This window comes from Haliotis rufescens, unplaced genomic scaffold, assembly GCF_023055435.1.
Source record: "Haliotis rufescens isolate VD_foot unplaced genomic scaffold, xgHalRufe1.0.p SCAF_75, whole genome shotgun sequence".
NCBI classification, from domain to species: Eukaryota; Metazoa; Mollusca; class Gastropoda; order Lepetellida; family Haliotidae; genus Haliotis; species Haliotis rufescens.
The window spans coordinates 526,568-550,517 of NW_025964367.1; the positions used below are offsets into that span (position 1 = coordinate 526,568).

General features: G+C 44.9%; 1 protein-coding gene across 11 annotated transcripts in view; it reads right to left on the reverse strand.

The window, feature by feature from the left end:
* LOC124123063 (protein mono-ADP-ribosyltransferase PARP14-like) overlaps positions 1 to 23,950 on the reverse strand; it is an 83,679-nt gene that overhangs the window by 23,144 nt on the left and 36,585 nt on the right. For 10 of the 11 annotated variants that reach the window (XM_048388650.1, XM_048388649.1, XM_048388646.1 and 7 more), the window contains 4 exons: positions 22,813 to 22,937; positions 21,628 to 21,858; positions 19,579 to 19,800; positions 13,508 to 13,643 (listed from right to left, as the gene is read on the reverse strand). In XM_048388650.1, the coding sequence (XP_048244607.1) occupies positions 13,508 to 13,643; positions 19,579 to 19,800; positions 21,628 to 21,858; positions 22,813 to 22,937 (714 nt within the window). The remainder of the gene's footprint in view (positions 1 to 13,507; positions 13,644 to 19,578; positions 19,801 to 21,627; positions 21,859 to 22,812; positions 22,938 to 23,950) is intronic. The other variant, XM_048388647.1, reaches the window with a different exon arrangement.

Consider the following 23,950-nt stretch of genomic DNA (forward strand, 5'->3'; position numbering starts at 1 on the left):
ACTGTCACTATGGTCATCTGACAAAGCCCCGATCTAACTACCACCCACACTGTCACTATAGTCATCTGAGAAAGCCCAAATCTAACCATCACCCACACTGTCACTATGGTCATCTGACAAAGCCCCGATCTAACCACCACCCACACTGTCACTATGGTCATCTGACAAAGCCCCAATCTAACCATCACCCACACTGTCACTATGGTCATCTGACAAAGCCCCGATCTAACCATCACCCACACTGTCAGTATGGTCATCTGACAAAGCCCCAATCTAACCATCACCCACACTGTCACTATGGTCATCTGACAAAGCCCCAATCTAACTACCACCCACACTGTCACTATGGTCATCTGAGAAAGCCCCTATCTAACCACCACCCACACTGTCACTATGGTCATCTGACAAAGCCCTGATCTAACCATCACCCACACTGTCACTATGGTCATCTGACAAAGCCCCAATCTAACCATCACCCACACTGTCACTATGGTCATCTGACAAAGCCCCGATCTAACTACCACCCACACTGTCACTATGGTCATCTGAGAAAGCCACTATCTAACCACCACCCACACTGTCACTATGGTCATCTGACAAAGCCCCGATCTAACCATCACCCACACTGTCACTATGGTCATCTGACAAAGCCCCGATCTAACCACCACCCACACTGTCACTATGGTCATCTGACAAAGCCCCGATCTAACCATCACCCACACTGTCACTATGGTCATCTGACAAAGCCCCGATCTAACCACCACCCACACTGTCACTATGGTCATCTGACAAAGCCCCGATCTAACCATCACCCACACTGTCACTATGGTCATCTGACACAGCCCCGATCTAACCATCACCCACACTGTCACTATGGTCATCTGACAAAGCCCCGATCTAACCATCACCCACACTGTAACTATGGTCATCTGACAAAGCCCCGATCTAACCATCACCCACACTGTCACTATGGTCATCTGACAAAGCCCCGATCTAACCATCACCCACACTGTCACTTTAATCATCTGACAAAGACCTGATCTAACCATCTCCCACACTGTCACTATGGTCATCTGACAAAGCCCCGATCTAACCACCACCCACACTGTCACTATGGTCATCTGACAAAGCCCCGATCTAACCATCACCCACACTGCCACTATGGTCATCTGACAAAGCCCCGATCTAACCACCACCCACACTGTCACTATGGTCATCTGACAAAGCCCCGATCTAACCATCACCCACACTGTCACTATGGTCATCTGACAAAGCCCCGATCTAACTACCACCCACACTGTCACTATGGTCATCTGAGAAAGCCCCAATCTAACCATCACCCACACTGTCACTATGGTCATCTGACAAAGCCCTGATCTAACCACCACCCACACTGTCACTATGGTCATCTGACAAAGCCCCAATCTAACCATCACCCACACTGTCACTATGGTCATCTGACAAAGCCCCGATCTAACCATCACCCACACTGTCACTATGGTCATCTGACAAAGCCCCAATCTAACTACCACCCACACTGTCACTATGGTCATCTGAGAAAGCCCCTATCTAACCACCACCCACACTGTCACTATGGTCATCTGACAAAGCCCCAATCTAACCATCACCCACACTGTCACTATGGTCATCTGACAAAGCCCCGATCTAACCACCACCCACACTGTCACTATGGTCATCTGACAAAGCCCGGGTCTAACCATCACCCACACTGTCACTATGGTCATCTGACAAAGCCCCGATCTAACCACCACCCACACTGTCACTATGGTCATCTGACAAAGCCCCGATCTAACCACCACCCACACTGTCACTATGGTCATCTGACAAAGCCCTGATCTAACCATCACCCACACTGTCACTTTGGTCATCTGACAAAGCCCCGATTTAACCATCACCCACACTGTCACTATGGTCATCTGACAAAGCCCCGATCTATCCACCACCCACACTGTCACTATGGTCATCTGACAAAGCCCCGATCTATCCACCACCCACACTGTCACTATGGTCATCTGACAAAGCCCCGATCTAACCATCACCCACACTGTCACAATGGTCATCTGACAAAGCCCCGATCTAACTACCACCCACACTGTCACTATGGTCATCTGAGAAAGCCCCGATCTAACTACCACCCACACTGTCACTATGGTCATCTGACAAAGACCCGATCTAACCACCACCCACACTGTCACTATGGTCATCTGACAAAGCCCGGGTCTAACCATCACCCACACTGTCACTATGGTCATCTGACAAAGCCCTGATCTAACCATCACCCACACTGTCACTATGGTCATCTGACAAAGCCCCGATCTAACCATCACCCACACTGTCACTATGGTCATCTGACAAAGCCCCGATCTAACTACCACCCACACTGTCACTATGGTCATCTGAGAAAGCCCCAATCTAACCATCACCCACACTGTCACTATGGTCATCTGACAAAGCCCCGATCTAACCATCACCCACACTGTCACTATGGTCATCTGACACAGCCCGGATCTAACCATCACCCACACTGTCACTATGGTCATCTGACAAAGCCCCGATCTAACTACCACCCACACTGTCACTATGGTCATCTGAGAAAGCCCCAATCTAACCATCACCAACACTGTCACTATGGTCATCTGAGAAAGCCCCTATCTAATCACCACCCACACTGTCACTATGGTCATCTGACAAAGCCCCGATCTAACCACCACCCGCACTGTCACTATGGTCATCTGACAAAGCCCCGATCTAACCACCACCCACACTGTCACTATGGTCATCTGACAAAGCCCTGATCTAACCATCACCCACACTGTCACTATGGTCATCTGACAAAGCCCCGATCTAACCACCACCCACACTGTCACTATGGTCATCTGACAAAGCCCTGATCTAACCATCAACCACACTGTCACTATGGTCATCTGACAAAGCCCCGGTCTAACCATCACCCACACTGTCACTATGGTCATCTGACAAAGCCCCAATCTAACCATCACCCACACTGTCACTTTGGTCATCTGACAAAGCCCCGATCTAACCACCACCCACACTGTCACTATGGTCATCTGACAATGCCCCGATCTAACCACCACCCACACTGTCACTATGGTCATCTGACAAAGCCCTGATCTAACCATCACCCACACTGTCACTATGGTCATCTGACAAAGCCCCGATCTAACCACCACCCACACTGTCACTATGGTCATCTGACAAAGCCCCGATCTAACCATCACCCACACTGTCACTATGGTCATCTGACAAAGCCCCGATCTAACCATCACCCACACTGTCACTATGGTCATCTGACAAAGCCCCAATCTAACCATCACCCACACTGTCACTATGGTCATCTGACAAAGCCCCGATCTAACCACCACCCACACTGTCACTATGGTCATCTGACAAAGCCCCGATCTAACCATCACCCACACTGTCACTATGGTCATCTGACAAAGCCCCGATCTAACCACCACCCACACTGTCACTATGGTCATCTGACAAAGCCCGGGTCTAACCATCACCCACACTGTCACTATGGTCATCTGACAAAGCCCTGATCTAACCATCACCCACACTGTCACTATGGTCATCTGACAAAGCCCTGATCTAACCATCACCCACACTGTCACTATGGTCATCTGACAAAGCCCCGATCTAACTACCACCCACACTGTCACTATGGTCATCTGAGAAAGCCCCAATCTAACCATCACCCACACTGTCACTATGGTCATCTGACAAAGCCCCGATCTAACCATCACCCACACTGTCACTATGGTCATCTGACACATCCCGGATCTAACCATCACCCACACTGTCACTATGGTCATCTGACAAAGCCCCGATCTAACTACCACCCACACTGTCACTATGGTCATCTGAGAAAGCCCCAATCTAACCATCACCAACACTGTCACTATGGTCATCTGAGAAAGCCCCTATCTAATCACCACCCACACTGTCACTATGGTCATCTGACAAAGCCCCGATCTAACCACCACCCGCACTGTCACTATGGTCATCTGACAAAGCCCCGATCTAACCACCACCCACACTGTCACTATGGTCATCTGACAAAGCCCTGATCTAACCATCACCCACACTGTCACTATGGTCATCTGACAAAGCCCCGATCTAACCACCACCCACACTGTCACTATGGTCATCTGACAAAGCCCTGATCTAACCATCACCCACACTGTCACTATGGTCATCTGACAAAGCCCCGGTCTAACCATCACCCACACTGTCACTATGGTCATCTGACAAAGCCCCAATCTAACCATCACCCACACTGTCACTTTGGTCATCTGACAAAGCCCCGATCTAACCACCACCCACACTGTCACTATGGTCATCTGACAATGCCCCGATCTAACCACCACCCACACTGTCACTATGGTCATCTGACAAAGCCCTGATCTAACCATCACCCACACTGTCACTATGGTCATCTGACAAAGCCCAGATCTAACCATCACCCACACTGTCACTATGGTCATCTGACAAAGACCCGATCTAACCATCACCCACACTGTCACTATGGTCATCTGACAAAGCCCCGATCTAACTACCACCCACACTGTCACTATGGTCATCTGACAAAGCCCCGATCTAACCATCACCCACACTGTCACTATGGTCATCTGACAAAGCCCCGATCTAACCACCACCCACACTGTCACTATGGTCATCTGACAAAGCCCCAATCTAACCATCACCCACACTGTCACTATGGTCATCTGACAAAGCCCCGATCTAACCATCACCCACACTGTCACTATGGTCATCTGACACAGCCCCGATCTAACCACCACCCACACTGTCACTATGGTCATCTGACAAAGCTCCGATCTAACTACCACCCACACTGTCACTATGGTCATCTGACAAAGCCCCGATCTAACCATCACCCACACTGTCACTATGGTCATCTGACAAAGCCCCGATCTAACCACCACCCACACTGTCACTATGGTCATCTGACAAAGCCCCGATCTAACCATCACCCACACTGTCACTATGGTCATCTGACAAAGCCCCGATCTAACCATCACCCACACTGTCACTAAGGTCATCTGAAAAAGCCCCGATCTAACCATCACCCACACTGTCACTATGGTCATCTGACAAAGCTCCGATCTAACTACCACCCACACTGTCACTATGGTCATCTGACAAAGCCCCGATCTAACCACCACCCACACTGTCACTATGGTCATCTGAGAAAGCCCCGATCTAACCACCACCCACACTGTCACTATGGTCATCTGAGAAAGCCCCGATCTAACCATCACCCACACTGTCACTATGGTCATCTGACAAAGCCCCGATCTAACCATCACCCACACTGTCACTATGGTCATCTGACACAGCCCCGATCTAACCACCACCCACACTGTCACTATGGTCATCTGACAAAGCTCCGATCTAACTACCACCCACACTGTCACTATGGTCATCTGACAAAGCCCCGATCTAACCACCACCCACACTGTCACTATGGTCATCTGAGAAAGCCCCGATCTAACCACCACCCACACTGTCACTATGGTCATCTGAGAAAGCCCCGATCTAACCACCACCCACACTGTCACTATGGTCATCTGAGAAAGCCCCGATCTAACCATCACCCACACTGTCACTATGGTCATCTGACAAAGCCCCGATCTAACCACCACCCACACTGTCACTATGGTCATCTGACAAAGCCCCGATCTAACCATCACCCACACTGTCACTATGGTCATCTGACAAAGCCCCGATCTAACCATCACCCACACTGTCACTATGGTCATCTGACACAGCCCCGATCTAACTACCACCCACACTGTCACTATGGTCATCTGACAAAGCCCCGATCTAACCACCACCCACACTGTCACTATGGTCATCTGACAAAGCCCCAATCTAACCATCACCCACACTGTCACTATGGTCATCTGACAAAGCCCCGATCTAACCACCACCCACACTGTCACTATGGTCATCTGACAAAGCCCCGATCTAACCATCACCCACACTGTCACTATGGACATCTGACAAAGCCCCGATCTAACCATCACTCACACTGTCACTATGGTCATCTGACACAGCCCCGATCTAACCATCACCCACACTGTCACTATGGTCATCTGACGAAGCCCCGATCTAACTACCACCCACACTGTCACTATGGTCATCTGAGAAAGCCCCTATCTAACCATCACCCACACTGTCACTATGGTCATCTGACAAAGCCCCGATCTAATCACCACCCACACTGTCACTATGGTCATCTGACAAAGCCCCGATCTAACCACCACCCACACTGTCACTATGGTCATCTGACAATGCCCCGATCTAACCACCACCCACACTGTCACTATGGTCATCTGACAAAGCCCTGATCTAACCATCAACCACACTGTCACTATGGTCATCTGACAAAGCCCCGATCTAACCATCACCCACACTGTCACTTTGGTCATCTGACAAAGCCCCGATTTAACCATCACCCACACTGTCACTATGGTCATCTGACAAAGCCCCGATCTATCCACCACCCACACTGTCACTATGGTCATCTGACAAAGCCCCGATCTAACCATCACCCACACTGTCACTATGGTCATCTGACAAAGCCCCGATCTAACTACCACCCACACTGTCACTATGGTCATCTGAGAAAGCCCCGATCTAACTACCACCCACACTGTCACTATGGTCATCTGACAAAGCCCCGATCTAACCACCACCCACACTGTCACTATGGTCATCTGACAAAGCCCGGGTCTAACCATCACCCACACTGTCACTATGGTCATCTGACAAAGCCCTGATCTAACCATCACCCACACTGTCACTATGGTCATCTGACAAAGCCCCGATCTAACCATCACCCACACTGTCACTATGGTCATCTGACAAAGCCCCGATCTAACTACCACCCACACTGTCACTATGGTCATCTGAGAAAGCCCCGATCTAACCATCACCCACACTGTCACTATGGTCATCTGACAAAGCCCCGATCTAACCATCACCCACACTGTCACTATGGTCATCTGACACAGCCCGGATCTAACCATCACCCACACTGTCACTATGGTCATCTGACAAAGCCCCGATCTAACTACCACCCACACTGTCACTATGGTCATCTGAGAAAGCCCCAATCTAACCATCACCAACACTGTCACTATGGTCATCTGAGAAAGCCCCTATCTAATCACCACCCACACTGTCACTATGGTCATCTGACAAAGCCCCGATCTAACCACCACCCACACTGTCACTATGGTCATCTGACAAAGCCCCGATCTAACCACCACCCACACTGTCACTATGGTCATATGACAAAGCCCTGATCTAACCATCACCCACACTGTCACTATGGTCATCTGACAAAGCCCCGATCTAACCATCACCCACACTGTCACTATGGTCATCTGACAAAGCCCTGATCTAACCATCACCCACACTGTCACTATGGTCATCTGAGAAAGCCCCGATCTAACCATCACCCACACTGTCACTATGGTCATCTGACAAAGCCCCGATCTAACTACCACCCACACTGTCACTATGGTCATCTGACAAAGCCCCGATCTAACCACCACCCACACTGTCACTATGGTCATCTGACAATGCCCCGATCTAACCACCACCCACACTGTCACTATGGTCATCTGACAAAGCCCTGATCTAACCATCACCCACACTGTCACTATGGTCATCTGACAAAGCCCAGATCTAACCATCACCCACACTGTCACTATGGTCATCTGACAAAGACCCGATATAACCATCACCCACACTGTCACTATGGTCATCTGACAAAGCCCCGATCTAACTACCACCCACACTGTCACTATGGTCATCTGACAAAGCCCCGATCTAACCATCACCCACACTGTCACTATGGTCATCTGACAAAGCCCCGATCTAACCACCACCCACACTGTCACTATGGTCATCTGACAAAGCCCCAATCTAACCATCACCCACACTGTCACTATGGTCATCTGACAAAGCCCCGATCTAACCACCACCCACACTGTCACTATGGTCATCTGACAAAGCCCCGATCTAACCATCACCCACACTGTCACTATGGTCATCTGACAAAGCCCCGATCTAACCATCACCCACACTGTCACTAAGGTCATCTGAAAAAGCCCCGATCTAACCATCACCCACACTGTCACTATGGTCATCTGACAAAGCTCCGATCTAACTACCACCCACACTGTCACTATGGTCATCTGACAAAGCCCCGATCTAACCACCACCCACACTGTCACTATGGTCATCTGAGAAAGCCCCGATCTAACCACCACCCACACTGTCACTATGGTCATCTGAGAAAGCCCCAATCTAACCATCACCCACACTGTCACTATGGTCATCTGACAAAGCCCCGATCTAACCATCACCCACACTGTCACTATGGTCATCTGACACAGCCCCGATCTAACCACCACCCACACTGTCACTATGGTCATCTGACAAAGCTCCGATCTAACTACCACCCACACTGTCACTATGGTCATCTGACAAAGCCCCGATCTAACCACCACCCACACTGTCACTATGGTCATCTGAGAAAGCCCCGATCTAACCACCACCCACACTGTCACTATGGTCATCTGAGAAAGCCCCGATCTAACCACCACCCACACTGTCACTATGGTCATCTGAGAAAGCCCCGATCTAACCATCACCCACACTGTCACTATGGTCATCTGACAAAGCCCCGATCTAACCACCACCCACACTGTCACTATGGTCATCTGACAAAGCCCCGATCTAACCATCACCCACACTGTCACTATGGTCATCTGACAAAGCCCCGATCTAACCATCACCCACACTGTCACTATGGTCATCTGACACAGCCCCGATCTAACTACCACCCACACTGTCACTATGGTCATCTGACAAAGCCCCGATCTAACCACCACCCACACTGTCACTATGGTCATCTGACAAAGCCCCAATCTAACCATCACCCACACTGTCACTATGGTCATCTGACAAAGCCCCGATCTAACCACCACCCACACTGTCACTATGGTCATCTGACAAAGCCCCGATCTAACCATCACCCACACTGTCACTATGGACATCTGACAAAGCCCCGATCTAACCATCACTCACACTGTCACTATGGTCATCTGACACAGCCCCGATCTAACCATCACCCACACTGTCACTATGGTCATCTGACAAAGCCCCGATCTAACTACCACCCACACTGTCACTATGGTCATCTGAGAAAGCCCCTATCTAACCATCACCCACACTGTCACTATGGTCATCTGACAAAGCCCCGATCTAATCACCACCCACACTGTCACTATGGTCATCTGACAAAGCCCCGATCTAACCGCCACCCACACTGTCACTATGGTCATCTGACAATGCCCCGATCTAACCACCACCCACACTGTCACTATGGTCATCTGACAAAGCCCTGATCTAACCATCAACCACACTGTCACTATGGTCATCTGACAAAGCCCCGATCTAACCATCACCCACACTGTCACTATGGTCATCTGACAAAGCCCCGATCTAACCATCACCCACACTGTCACTATGGTCATCTGACAAAGCCCCAATCTAACTACCACCCACACTGTCACTATGGTCATCTGACAAAGCCCCGATCTAACCATCACCCACACTGTCACTTTGGTCATCTGACAAAGCCCCTATCTAACCACCACCCACACTGTCACTATGGTCATCTGACAAAGCCCCAATCTAACCATCACCCACACTGTCACTATGGTCATCTGACAAAGCCCCGATCTAACCACCACCCACACTGTCACTATGGTCATCTGACAAAGCCCCGATCTAACCATCACCAAAACTGTCACTATGGTCATCTGACACAGCCCCGATCTAACCATCACCCACACTGTCACTATGGTCATCTGACAAAGCGCCGATCTAACTACCACCCACACTGTCACTATGGTCATCTGAGAAAGCCCCAATCTAACCATCACCCACACTGTCACTATGGTCATCCTACAAAGCCCCGATCTAATCATCACCCACACTGTCACTATGGTCATCTGACAAAGCCCCGATCTAACCACCACCCACACTGTCACTATGGTCATCTGACAAAGCCCCGATCTAACCATCACCCACACTGTCAGTATGGTCATCTGACAAAGCCCTGATCTAACCATCACCCACACTGTCACTATGGTCATCTGACAAAGCCCCGATCTAACCATCACCCACACTGTCACTATGGTCATCTGACAAAGCCCCGATCTAACCATCACCCACACTTTCACTATGGTCATCTGACAAAGCCCCGATCTAACTACCACCCACACTGTCACTATGGTCATCTGACAAAGCTCCGATCTAATCACCACCCACACTGTCACTATGGTCATCTGACAAAGCCCCGATCTAACCACCACCCACACTGTCACTATGGTCATCTGACAATGCCCCGATCTAACCACCACCCACACTGTCACTATGGTCATCTGACAAAGCCCTGATCTAACCATCAACCACACTGTCACTATGGTCATCTGACAAAGCCCCGATCTAACCATCACCCACACTGTCACTATGGTCATCTGACAAAGCCCCGATCTAACCATCACCCACACTGTCACTATGGTCATCTGACAAAGCCCCAATCTAACTACCACCCACACTGTCACTATGGTCATCTGACAAAGCCCCAATCTAACCATCACCCACACTGTCACTTTGGTCATCTGACAAAGCCCCTATCTAACCACCACCCACACTGTCACTATGGTCATCTGACAAAGCCCCAATCTAACCATCACCCACACTGTCAGTATGGTCATCTGACAAAGCCCCGATCTAACCACCACCCACACTGTCACTATGGTCATCTGACAAAGCCCCGATCTAACCATCACCCACACTGTCACTATGGTCATCTGACACAGCCCCGATCTAACCATCACCCACACTGTCACTATGGTCATCTGACAAAGCGCCGATCTAACTACCACCCACACTGTCACTATGGTCATCTGAGAAAGCCCCAATCTAACCATCACCCACACTGTCACTATGGTCATCCTACAAAGCCCCGATCTAATCATCACCCACACTGTCACTATGGTCATCTGACAAAGCCCCGATCTAACCACCACCCACACTGTCACTATGGTCATCTGACAAAGCCCCGATCTAACCATCACCCACACTGTCAGTATGGTCATCTGACAAAGCCCTGATCTAACCATCACCCACACTGTCACTATGGTCATCTGACAAAGCCCCGATCTAACCATCACCCACACTGTCACTATGGTCATCTGACAAAGCCCCGATCTAACCATCACCCACACTTTCACTATGGTCATCTGACAAAGCCCCGATCTAACTACCACCCACACTGTCACTATGGTCATCTGACAAAGCTCCGATCTAACTACCACCCACACTGTCACTATGGTCATCTGACAAAGCCCCGATCTAACCACCACCCACACTGTCACTATGGTCATCTGAGAAAGCCCCGATCTAACCACCACCCACACTGTCACTATGGTCATCTGAGAAAGCCCCGATCTAACCACCACCCACACTGTCACTATGGTCATCTGACAAAGCCCCGATCTAACCACCACCCACACTGTCACTATGGTCATCTGACAAAGCCCCGATCTAACCATCACCCACACTGTCACTATAGTCATCTGACAAAGCCCCGATCTAACCATCACCCACACTGTCACTATGGTCATCTGACACAGCCCCGATCTAACCACCACCCACACTGTCACTATGGTCATCTGACAAAGCTCCGATCTAACTACCACCCACACTGTCACTATGGTCATCTGACAAAGCCCCGATCTAACCATCACCCACACTGTCACTATGGTCATCTGAGAAAGCCCCGATCTAACCACCACCCACACTGTCACTATGGTCATCTGAGAAAGCCCCGATCTAACCACCACCCACACTGTCACTATGGTCATCTGAGAAAGCCCCGATCTAACAATAACCCACACTGTCACTATGGTCATCTGACAAAGCCCCGATCTAACCACCACCCACACTGTCACTATGGTCATCTGACAAAGCCCCGATCTAACCATCACCCACACTGTCACTATGGTCATCTGACAAAGCCCCGATCTAACCATCACCCACACTGTCACTATGGTCATCTGACACAGCCCCGATCTAACTACCACCCACACTGTCACTATGGTCATCTGACAAAGCCCCGATCTAACCACCACCCACACTGTCACTATGGTCATCTGACAAAGCCCCGATCTAACCATCACCCACACTGTCACTATGGTCATCTGACAAAGCCCCGATCTAACCATCACCCACACTGTCACTATGGTCATCTGACACAGCCCCGATCTAACCACCACCCACACTGTCACTATGGTCATCTGACAAAGCCCCGATCTAACCACCACCCACACTGTCACTATGGTCATCTGACAAAGCCCCTATCTAACCATCACTCTAGCGCTATGAGCACTAACTGAAGTGTATGGAATTAGGAGCCTTTGAAATGTACTTATTATTTGTTGTATATATTAGAAAGAACTATAAAAAAAGCACTTTATTTTCTCTAGAAAAAAAAATATTTGCATAATATTTTACCTTTGTGTATGTTGGGATAACTTTCTAATATTTGCACATGTGCATCATAGCAATTCTCAAGGCTAATTGACTGCCTCCGTGGTCTAGTGGTAGAGCGTCCACTCGGAGAGCGTAAGGTCTGGGGTTTGATCCCGGCCGCATCATACCAAAAGATGTTAAAAGATGGTATTTGTTGTTCCCTGTCTGGCGCTCGACATTAGGGGGCTAAAACAAGGACTGGTCAGCTCGGGGTCAGTATACTGTGTCTGAGTGGGATATTCATTTTAAACTGTGGCATGGTATCTCAGTGGGCTAGCACTATAAAATCGGCATCAGTCTGGACAAGTAAGAGCTGCCAAAAACACACACGTGCATACATCTTACAGTTGCGGATTAACTGTCCCTTGTCAATGAATGCTGTATATCCCTTGCCAAGGCTAAGACTTTATCATTCCTTCACTTTGGACAGGTAATTAATTATTCTCGCCATTGTTTTGTCCATTATCACCACTGAGTTTGTTTTTTTGCATTTGTTAAATATGTGCATATACGTAACTTTAGCAATGTAACCATTTCCTACCCAGTTGTTAATCATTTACTTGATAAACATACTCATATCTTTTTCTGAAATGTTCAAAAATGTTCCACAATTTGAATATTACTGATTCAAATTTGAGAAAAAAGATGAATACTTCACTTTTATTTAGTGCTCAAATCCAACACAGATCATGCTACAGCTCCTTATAAAAGTGGCAGTTTCATGATTCCTAAGGTCACCCAACTTCAAAGAAGTATTATCCAGGACTTTACATGTTTTGCACATGTTGCTTTACATGTCTTCAAACCATTACTCAAGACCAACCTGTCTTTTCTTCTGCAGATGATGAACCTCCCTTTGCGAATTTTCTCCTGCTACGACTACTTGATGTTGCTTTGCTATGGGCACCTGAATGGGCACCTGCACCAATGGAACCAATTTGTCTGTGGTACTGAAATGCCTGGAAAAAAGACTTCAATTGCTGAGTAGAAACAAAGATATACATACAAAACTGGATATTCTGATCCATTCGGTGATCACATGACAAAGAAAATACGAAAGACAAAATGGCTACTGTTAAACTCATCATCATGCGATCTACATGTGTATATCTACTCACTGTTCTTTATATCATGGTGTTGATATCTTGATTTATCATATAATGGGTAGGTTTCTCGGCAGGATAAAGCCAACGGATAAAAACAATATCCGTTGGGGTCATTTGCGGATAGAGATGCATATATCAAAGGTCAAGTAGGGACTACTTTCCCTGTTTATAAACAAACATGGTGTCGCCCTCGTCATTCGGCGATCGAGTCAGATTTAACCATCGGGAATCTGGATAAACTACACAGATAATTGCTTTCATTATCAAAAGAACAGTCTAATATACTGAAAATCAGTGTCTTACTGTGACATAGCTAAGGCATTTTATACGTTTTGGCAACTTTGGAGATATAAATTTCGACACAATTTGTGAGGGCACGAGGCCTAGCCAAGCGGGATCAGTAGCCATATCTGTGCTTGTAGACCTCTGCGGCTTGAACCTTTCTCCACAAATTAAAATAGTTGGATTTGGTCGAAATATGTTTAAATTGTTACCCTGTTTCGTTTTGTCGCTTTGTGTACATCTGACTACACTTCTTAACGTTATGACAGGACAGACTGACTGTCAACAACGTCTGACCGTGGCCGTGACGTCTCATAGACTAGGGTTAGAGAAGCTTCCCTTTGACAAAGAGCAGTTACTCTAGCAGACAGACTGATGGATTGCCGCGAAAGGCAATTAAAACAATTGTTGTTTTGCGTATATGTTTCTTCGACACTGTATTAGAAAAAGATTTCAGTTGTAACTATATTGGCTACTGTCACTGTCCGATTGACACATCACTTACCATGTGACGTAATAAATATTAATGCGCGCATTCCAGGAGACCTCGGAGAGGGAAAGTGATTTTGAAGAACAGAATTAAAGAATGACATTATGTGATAAAGAGGTTATCACGCTTGTGTGTTTGGGAATGGTAAATATCCTGTATTAGGAATAAACACAATGTTTTTAGCTCGCCAAGGCTTGCTAAATACAATGTTTATTCCTAATGCAGGATATTTACCATTCCCAAACACACTTGCGTGATAACCTCTATATATACAAAGTCTGTATCCTCCAATTAGCAGCAAATCACTGAGTAAGACTGGGAGTCAAACAGCTTGCAGATAGTTCTTTATGTCTCCATCCAGAAACTGCACTTTGTCATAATATTGTATATTAAGCTCATTTGTTCAAAGCAAATTATGACAATATCTAAGGTTTGGTTTGTTGTTCAACACCTCACTCAGCGATATTCCAGCTATATGACGGCGGTCTGTAAATAATCAATTCTGGACCAGACAATCCAGTGATTGACATCATGAGCATCGATCCTGACCACCCAATCCCGTTAGTCGCCTCTTACAACAAGCACAGTCACCTTTGTAGCAAGCATGGGTTGCTGAAGACCTATTCTACCCCAGATCTTCACGGGTCCTATATCTGAGGGCATTAATTATTTCTACAATATTCTAGTTCTTTGGCTTTTGTATACTGTATCTGATTTATCATATTATGAACGATTTCTAGAATGCATAATTGTACCATGACACTGAAGAATTCTTGATTCTGATTTGTCAAATTAAGATCAAAATCAGCCACCTAATTCCCTTTGATACTTCAGAACTAACATGCCCTTTCACACAAAACCCTTATATTTGAAAACATTTATCTATAGATAGCCTACAAAACAACGCATATAACAATAGCTGCCAAAACAACATTATAATTGTATACATTTGACATGAAACATGATGAAATATATTTCAGAACACATGACATAATTATAACATACATTTAGGACTGTACTGTGTCAGGGCCACAAAATGAGCAGTCTTTCATACCACAGCTAGACAGCTAACAACAGTGGCTTTCATTTCCACCAGTAAATCATCGCATTAATGTGAACAAAGTTACAGATCGGGGTTGACCTCTGGGTTCACTGAATTTGTAAATATTGAAATTTTACAATGAATTGTATATTCATAAACTTATCCCATCTTAAACTATGCATTTATCCAACTGTTGGATTGTGGGCGCAGATACCCAAGCCGGCAATAGGACCTCAACCGGGAGAGTAAAGCAGATCCATAAGGGCCAGCACATTTAAAATAACTGTAGGCCCTGTGGAAAAACTGTAGGCCCAAACATTTTAGCTGAAGCAGGGAGACAACCTCTTGCAATATAAATTACAGAACCAGTCAGCCAGAAGCTTTTACTGCTATCACACTGAGGTCCCAGAGACTCTGGACCAGAACCAGCCCTGCATGATGGCCAATAAAGTACAGTCGCTGTGTGACGCCATGGTAGATGCAACTGCTCTTGTCTCATGTGGGTTAGAAGCTACTGGAGGTGGTAATCCCAGAAAGTTGTAGGCTGTTAAGATGACAGAACGCAGCCAAAAGGAGATCACGGTCCAAGATACTAGTTTGCAGGCGTTGATAATGGGATAAAAGCAGGCTTGAGTGAGCATTGCCAGGCCTCAGATGACTCAGATGCAAGGCTTCAAGTAGACTCTCAAGTAGATGTTTTTTAGCAATAAAATACCAACGTAATCCCCAAAAGACTTTGCCATGGTGTTGTCTTTCAAACCTGTACTCAATTTATGTCTAACTCAGTGATCTCACTGATGCGAGCTGCTGTAGCCAGTGCAAGGAGGAAGATCATTTTGAACTTCAAGTTTTTGAAGTCCTTTTCCTCCAAAGCTTAATAATCCACAGAAGATAGATGATGGATGATGATGTAGAGATCGATTGAAGATGGTCTAAACCGAGATGACTGATCCATAAGCCAGAAGTGATGAATCAAAACTGTAACTCAGCAACAACTGGTTGTGCGCAGATGTTGAAGGTACTGAGCTATTTGTTTAGGAGAAGCGGTCGGAGAAATGGTCAGAGAAGAGCTATCTCAAGTAGAGCAATAGCCTTCAAATGCCTTCCATTCATGATCATACTGAGCTTTAATAGAAGTGTGATGCGCATCAGTGAGAGAAGGCACCACCTACGAGAATAACCTTTTGAAGATCTCTCCCTATGTCCAGTCAGAAACATGAGAGTCTATCAGAGATTCCTGGAAATGTGCCAAACACCCTGCTCTCTGCTTGTCCTGAATCCACAATGTTGTAACTTCCAGGAGATGACAATAACATCTATTGATCACCATGATTAGCTAGCTGTGTCACCCCGACTGGAATGAGCTCTGGCGGTATAGGCGCTATGCAAAAGACTTGTCCGCAGGAAACTGCGCTGATCAAGAGCCGTGGACATTGCTTGAACAAGTATCTGGACGTTTGAGTAGTGTACTGAAGAAGCGTCTGTATGAAGATCCAAAGATGAAGGGAATGTAGAAAGATTCTCGTAATCAGTTTGATCATGGGATTTTTTTATTTTATTTTACTTTATAATTGATATATTAACTGTTATTTTGGTACCTATTATTCTAAGTAATGTCATTATCACACCAAGCCCTATACCTCTCGCTGTAAGGGTTTATTGTAAAAAGAAAGAGAAGAAAGTTGAGAAGAAGAAAAAAAGTACACCAGAGATTTAGTGCGACGATCCTTAGAAGGGGATTGATCTGAAGTTGAGGAGTGTTGAGGTGGTCTGGGCATAACTACAGGAGAACAACGATCCCTTGATGCAGAGCGATTCCTAGATCGACGATGAAGGCAATCCCAAAGGAGATTAACAAAGAGGCTGAACGACCAAAACGAACCGACAATCTTGAACGAATGTGTATCTTGGCTGTTTCAAAGTGCGCAGTCGACCATACGTCCCTTGTTGATAACTATCCCTGCAAGAGGGTTAAGGGCAAAGATTCTGTCTAACATCCGGATGGTCATGGGTCGAATCACAATGATCCAAGGAGACATATCAATCTGATGATCCATAAGAACCTTGATGATCCCTTGACAAATGACAGTGCTGCTGATCCCTTGATGTACGACAATATCTAAAGCGACAGCGATCTCTCATTCCCATGGCAGTCTAATGATGGGTATCGATCCCTCGAGGTTACACATGTGATCAACTGCTCTCTGTCGATCTGTGGACGCTTGTTCATTCCTAGATCTAGAATGATCCGTTGAATCATGTTGATCTAGCGATTCATAACAGCATATTTCTGTCAAGGTCTGTCGATCTCTTGAGGAATGTCGTTCTGTCAAAGACAGTCGATCCTCCGAGTGATGTCAACCCCTTTGATGTATGTCGATCTATCGCTTTGTCGTTATGTAGATTCATACGTAGAACATTCATCGTAGAGATAAGAAGGGACTCGTCAGTTGATAGTACAGTACGGCGGTTGGGTGAATGCGGGACAACTGTAGGAGAAGATGGGATATCCTCACGCACACAGGGTGTGGTCGTCTTAGCTGATCAGCTGTGAGGAATGAGTCAGAAAGTACGTCCTCCTCTATCGGTAGCGCAGTGATTGTCGTTGAATTGGTCTCACAAGGAGACGAGGGAGGTACGGAAACATTAGAAAGCACTGTTCGCTTGGATTTCTTGGCTGACGATGGCCTGTGCTCAGAATCCTTTAACGATGCCTTGGAATGCCGATCTGCTGAACACTTATGACATTTGATATTTATGACAGGTAGGTTTAAAAATCTGTTTTGGAAAGTTGGGGACATTGCTGACATCGACTATTGATAGTAGCTGTGCTCCAACAGTCACAATACACTGAGCGTGGGTCAAGTGGAGAAAACAGGTGTTTGCAGTCTTTGCAAAGAGGACGTAATGGTTCAATGACATTGTTTTAGTTTCAGCGGTTGGTAACGAGATAGACAGACAATCCTGAGCCTCCAAGAAAAGAAGAAAAATGTATTCTCTGTTCAAGTACATCTTAATCTTAGGCATTTAGAAAGACAATGAGGGTGCAGAAAATGTCAGGTGATCAGGTCGCACGGGGTAGCATCACACGGGTTGGCAGTTGTGCTTGACCCATGGTTGAATGTGGTGGCTATGGTGGGATGTGTTGGGGCGAGTTGTTTTTTTAATGCTGGAAACTTTGTTCTGGGACGTTTTAAACAACTGAACAACTGTTGTGGCAGCTATGAAGAGTGAAGAGTTACGGATGGATGTAGGTCAAGTTCAGCCACGTCGAAGTTCGGAGTTCAATCTGGATATGTATTACTGTTACTGAGGGGATATTTCAAACCAACTGGTTAATAAGCATAACTTACCGTGATTTGGGTTATTTGAGAAATAACTTACTTGAGCATTTTTTGCTACAATTTCTATAACCTGTGACCCTAACAATGGAAGATGTCATGTTGAACTTTTAGAAATGACTTGGTAGAGTCCAAGCAGTGCAAATATGCAAAAAGGTTGCAATGAAAACAAAATATATATCTATGGAAGGTTTTTCCATTAATTTCTTAAAAAAACTATGTTTTTTGTAACCATTATTTTCAACTAGTTAACACATTTGAAACCCCAAGCTAAAGAACCCGGTTTCGAATTGATATAAAAGGTATCTGAATTACATAAAGACTACCTCAAATCTCAAAACGTAGTAGGTTTATATCCTGAATATTTACCTCTGGTAATTTTTGAAAGAATTCACCACATTGTAGACTAAAGATGTCAACTTCTTACTTAAGTTCATGGAGATTATTCAATATTTCCTGAAATGCTGCATTAAAAATCCATCATCTGTATGAAGATAATGTTCAAGCATTTACCACAATTTGAACATAAGTGATGTAATTTTGAAAAAAACCACAAAACTAAATATTTCACTTTCAGTCATGTTATCATGGTTACTAATTTTTTAAATATTTTATATTTATAGATATATGTACCTTAGTAGTCGCATTATCCTTGTGGTACACAACTATCTTCACCTCCTGGAGTGATGTTCCAGGGTTGTCCTGTCCGAACTCTTCCACCGTCTCCATCATGGTTTTGGCCACCACATCTCGTGGGTATCCCAGGTTACCAGTACCCAGTGCAGGGAAAGCAATGGACTGGTACCGTTTTTTGTGAGCTTCCTGAAGACAATCTCGAATCAAATCTTGCAGAACCTTCCAGCAAAAAATGATAAGAAAGAATTAGTTATGAGACTCATAGTATTTTCAGAAAGTGCGAAAATACCAGGTTAACATTTGCAATAGTAGTTGAAATGTTTGTTTGTTTAACACATCCAGCTATATGACAATGGCCTGTATATAATCAAGTCTGGACCTGACAGTCCAGTAATCAATATTGTAAGCAATGATCCATGATATCGGGGTACGAGGACACCTTTCAACCAAATTACCGAGTCCCACCACCCATTCGGTCACCTTTTATGACCAGCATAGGTTGCTGGACACTGATTTTAACCTGGAACCCCTACAAGGCAAGTGGTGTGCCAATATATCGTAAATCGTGAAAGCCCTTTGATTTGTAACAGAATCTATCAGAATCAGAGTATAGCAAGCTCAAAGTGTATTGCACTCTGTCTATCATCTTTGCAGGGTGTTCACTGTGGCACCTAATTGATAACATCATATAGATGTCCCACACAAGAGACGTCTCAACACTGAGGTTGTGGTCCAATTGGTGTTTGTCATGTGGAGTATGGTTAGTTATATCCTGATAATGAACAACATACAATATCAATGCAAGAGAATAACCAGGCTTTATTACCTGATGAAAACAAAAGATTCCACTGGGCATACAAGAGAAAATAGCGGAGAAAAATATATCTATGAATGGATCAGTGCTTGAGTGAGTGTGTTGGGTTTAATGCCGCTTTTGACAGTATTCCAGACATATCGCAGCGTGACAGCTTAATGAGGGAGGAAAGCCAGGAGTGATGCATGTCTCAGACGTTTACCACTTCGGTGAAACCCACGAGCTTGGGTATAATGCTGACAAACCTAAATAAAATAATCGGGGCGAACCTGGATTCAAACCCGCAATCATAGGTTTCTGGTGTACCCAAGGGACGCAATTCCGCACAGCGAATCACAGCGCCTTAGACGACTGGGCCACCGTGCCCCCCAATGGATCAGTGAAAATCAGTGATGTTCGCAAAAGGGTAAGCATGTCCTGCCATACTGGTAGCACCCGCCATACACTCATTACACCAGAATCCCAGCAGGACTAATCCTGCAGACACTGGTACCAGGCCAACTCCTTTACTGGTAAAATAAACTCATTATTTAACATATTTTAATCATCGTCACTAATTTCTTGCTTGTTATCAAAACCTCTCCCCATTCACATGTGTTTCATAAGTGTCTCTCCATCCACTAAATTTGGTCGAACCATCCTGAAGCCACAACCTAACGGCAGCAGAAAGGACAATGTGCTGTGTGCTCTTCTGGTTTACATTCAGAGGCTATTTGTCCTTTCTGTCAAATCATAGAAAAACTCATGTTGCAGTGTCACCTTTTGTATTTGCATCTTATGCACTCTGTTATCCCATACTCTTACAAATATACAAATACAAATTCAAATGCATATTGACTCCAAGTCAGGTCCGTATTTACAACTTGAGTTACTAAAACCAGATTGGGTGTAAGAAGTAATAATCCCCAAACCTAAGCCAATCAGATGTCTCCATTTGTTGGAACCTCATAACGTTATTGTAGCGGACATAGTTGGCTGTGTTGAATCTACTTTTCTCTTTATTATATAATAAGACAATACTTTATAGAAATTAAGTAAAGACACCCCATGGACCCCCACAATAATCAATATCAACTTCATCCTCTGTCCATACATTAAAAATCAATGCGGATCAAGGATGAAGTCTGAGGTCAATATTGCTTTTTACTGGTCCATTAAACAAGTATTGATAAAGTCTATAATTATATATAATCTTTTTTATATAAATGCCCACATTGACATCAATGAACTACCTGTTGCCCATTGGCGTCTTGAGTCCAGCTTGGAAGACAGGTGTGGTAAATCTGGCGACAGCTCAGCATTCCTCCACTGGAAATGGCAAAACATCCTGGATGAACACCGCTTGGGTACTTCTGAGAACACTCGTTTTGTATAACCATTCCAGCTCTTTGCAGGATGGATTTGGACACCGCTCCATTGTTCAGATCTAAGCCATTTGAGGTCGAGTTGACGATAACATCCACCTGATGGAAGAAAACAGACCTTACAAATGAATACTGACTGGTCATATAAGCAATGAACAATGCACAGTTGTGCAGTATGGATCAATTCGCTATAGGATCTGTCTCAAACATTGAGTCAGTTGCTAGACTTTAAAAAATGATTGAATTTTTTTACCACCATTCTAAGTTAGAGCAGTGAAAGAGATTGTATTTCACTGTTAAATGACAATTCTGATCAGCATTCGGGGCATAAGAATAATAGTAACTTAACATCCCCATGTTTTGGAATCTTGTCAGGCAACTAAATAACTGTGTGAAAATCATAATCATGTTATAAATAATTGAGCTGGAGCTGTAACAGCTACTGAGCCAAAGTGTCGTGTTCCAACCATGTGGAGAAGGCGTGTGCAACATTTCAATCAGAGTGAATTCACATTAGAAGAGCCAAGAAAACATAAAAAGCTGTTTTCAATTTTTTTGGAGTACCTATCGCTTCACATACAATTTCGCCGAAAATAATTAAAACAATATTAAAAGGAATTTTGAATAAAATTAATGAAATAAGTTACAAACATAGATTTCTAAGTCCAGATATACAAAGAACACTTTTTATAGCCAGATAGTGTAATTACATGATTAATTTGCATACTTAGTATGGATTTGTTGACATGGTATTTCCGGTGTTACGTCCTCACGGTAATATCTTTCCATTGGGGGAAAAAACATCAAAACTCATTATTGCGTGTATAATGTGCACCCCCTTCTACACAGCTGTGTTTTGTTTTTAAAAAGTGCACACTATACACAAGAAAATATGTTAACGAGACTCTCACCCACCTACCCATTCTTCTAAAGTAATTACATCCGGCAGATGACTGTGAACCTTAATGATGATCCCTGATATAAATAACTCTGCATCTATAACTACTTTGGGCTTATTACACTGGAAATCATTGATCAGAATAAATCATTTACCTGTTCTGTAGCTATTTCTCCAGAAACAATGTTTATCTGAATACTTGAGGAACTGAATGCATCCTCCCTCTCTCGACTGAATGCGTCGTCACTCTCTGGAGAAGCATACTGTTGTTTAGAATGCCCTTACAAAAAAGTGCCTCATGTTAATAAAGATTACATATCACCAAATGAGATTGTTATATTTCTTCAATAAACAGTGCAAAGATCTGATAATAGTGATGTCACTTATGCAAAAGAGACCCTCCGAAACACAATTAAGGTCACAAAGGCATAATATTGTTTAGACAATGTCACTGCCAATAAAATTATATATTCTTTGATATCCTACTCAGTTGTGATTATTTCCTTGATAAAGGTACTGGCATTTTGTACCAAAATGTCGCATTGAAAGAAAAGAATTTAAAAATCAAACGTTTACTCTGTCTTCAAGATTGAGCTCACGGTCATATTTTTTTATTAATACACAATGTATGCTTAAATGCTGGACAAAGGTGCTCTTTTGATGGCAACTTTCATTTTCTTTAGCTTCTGACAAGAATATATCCTAAAGAAAACTGTAAGTTAAGTTAGAAAACAGTCTAATAAGGTTCAAAGGTAAGATTCCATGTCCATTTCATATAAATCGCACCAAGGCACTGTTCACATTGATTGCCCTGTAAGTGAGCAGAGTGTTACATAGACTACCAACAATAAATAAGGGAACTAGTGATCTGAATGTAGCTATTGTTGAGGTGTACATTTACAATACTGTCACGTCGCATTTGAACGCAACATCTAAATCACAATGAAATTTCAAATCATGCATGAACAGAACGTGCACACACAAGCCAAAATGTGTGCTCCCATCGGGGAACTCACAATCACTAAAACAATTGTGTTGAGCACATGCTCAAAAATGCCTCAGAGACTGTATCTCAATGAACAGACAAAATGCCAAATTGCGGTTTCGATAGAGGGGCGAATGTTGCCTGAATGCTTGGCAAATCAAGATGTGTAATTTCCCGACTGGGGAACAAGAACCATCATTCAGGGCGCGAATGCAATGAGACCAGAATTACTGTTTTGTTTGTTTGTTGCTCAGCACTAGACTCAGCAAACGTTCCAGCCATCATTGGATCGAGAAAGGTCTACTGAT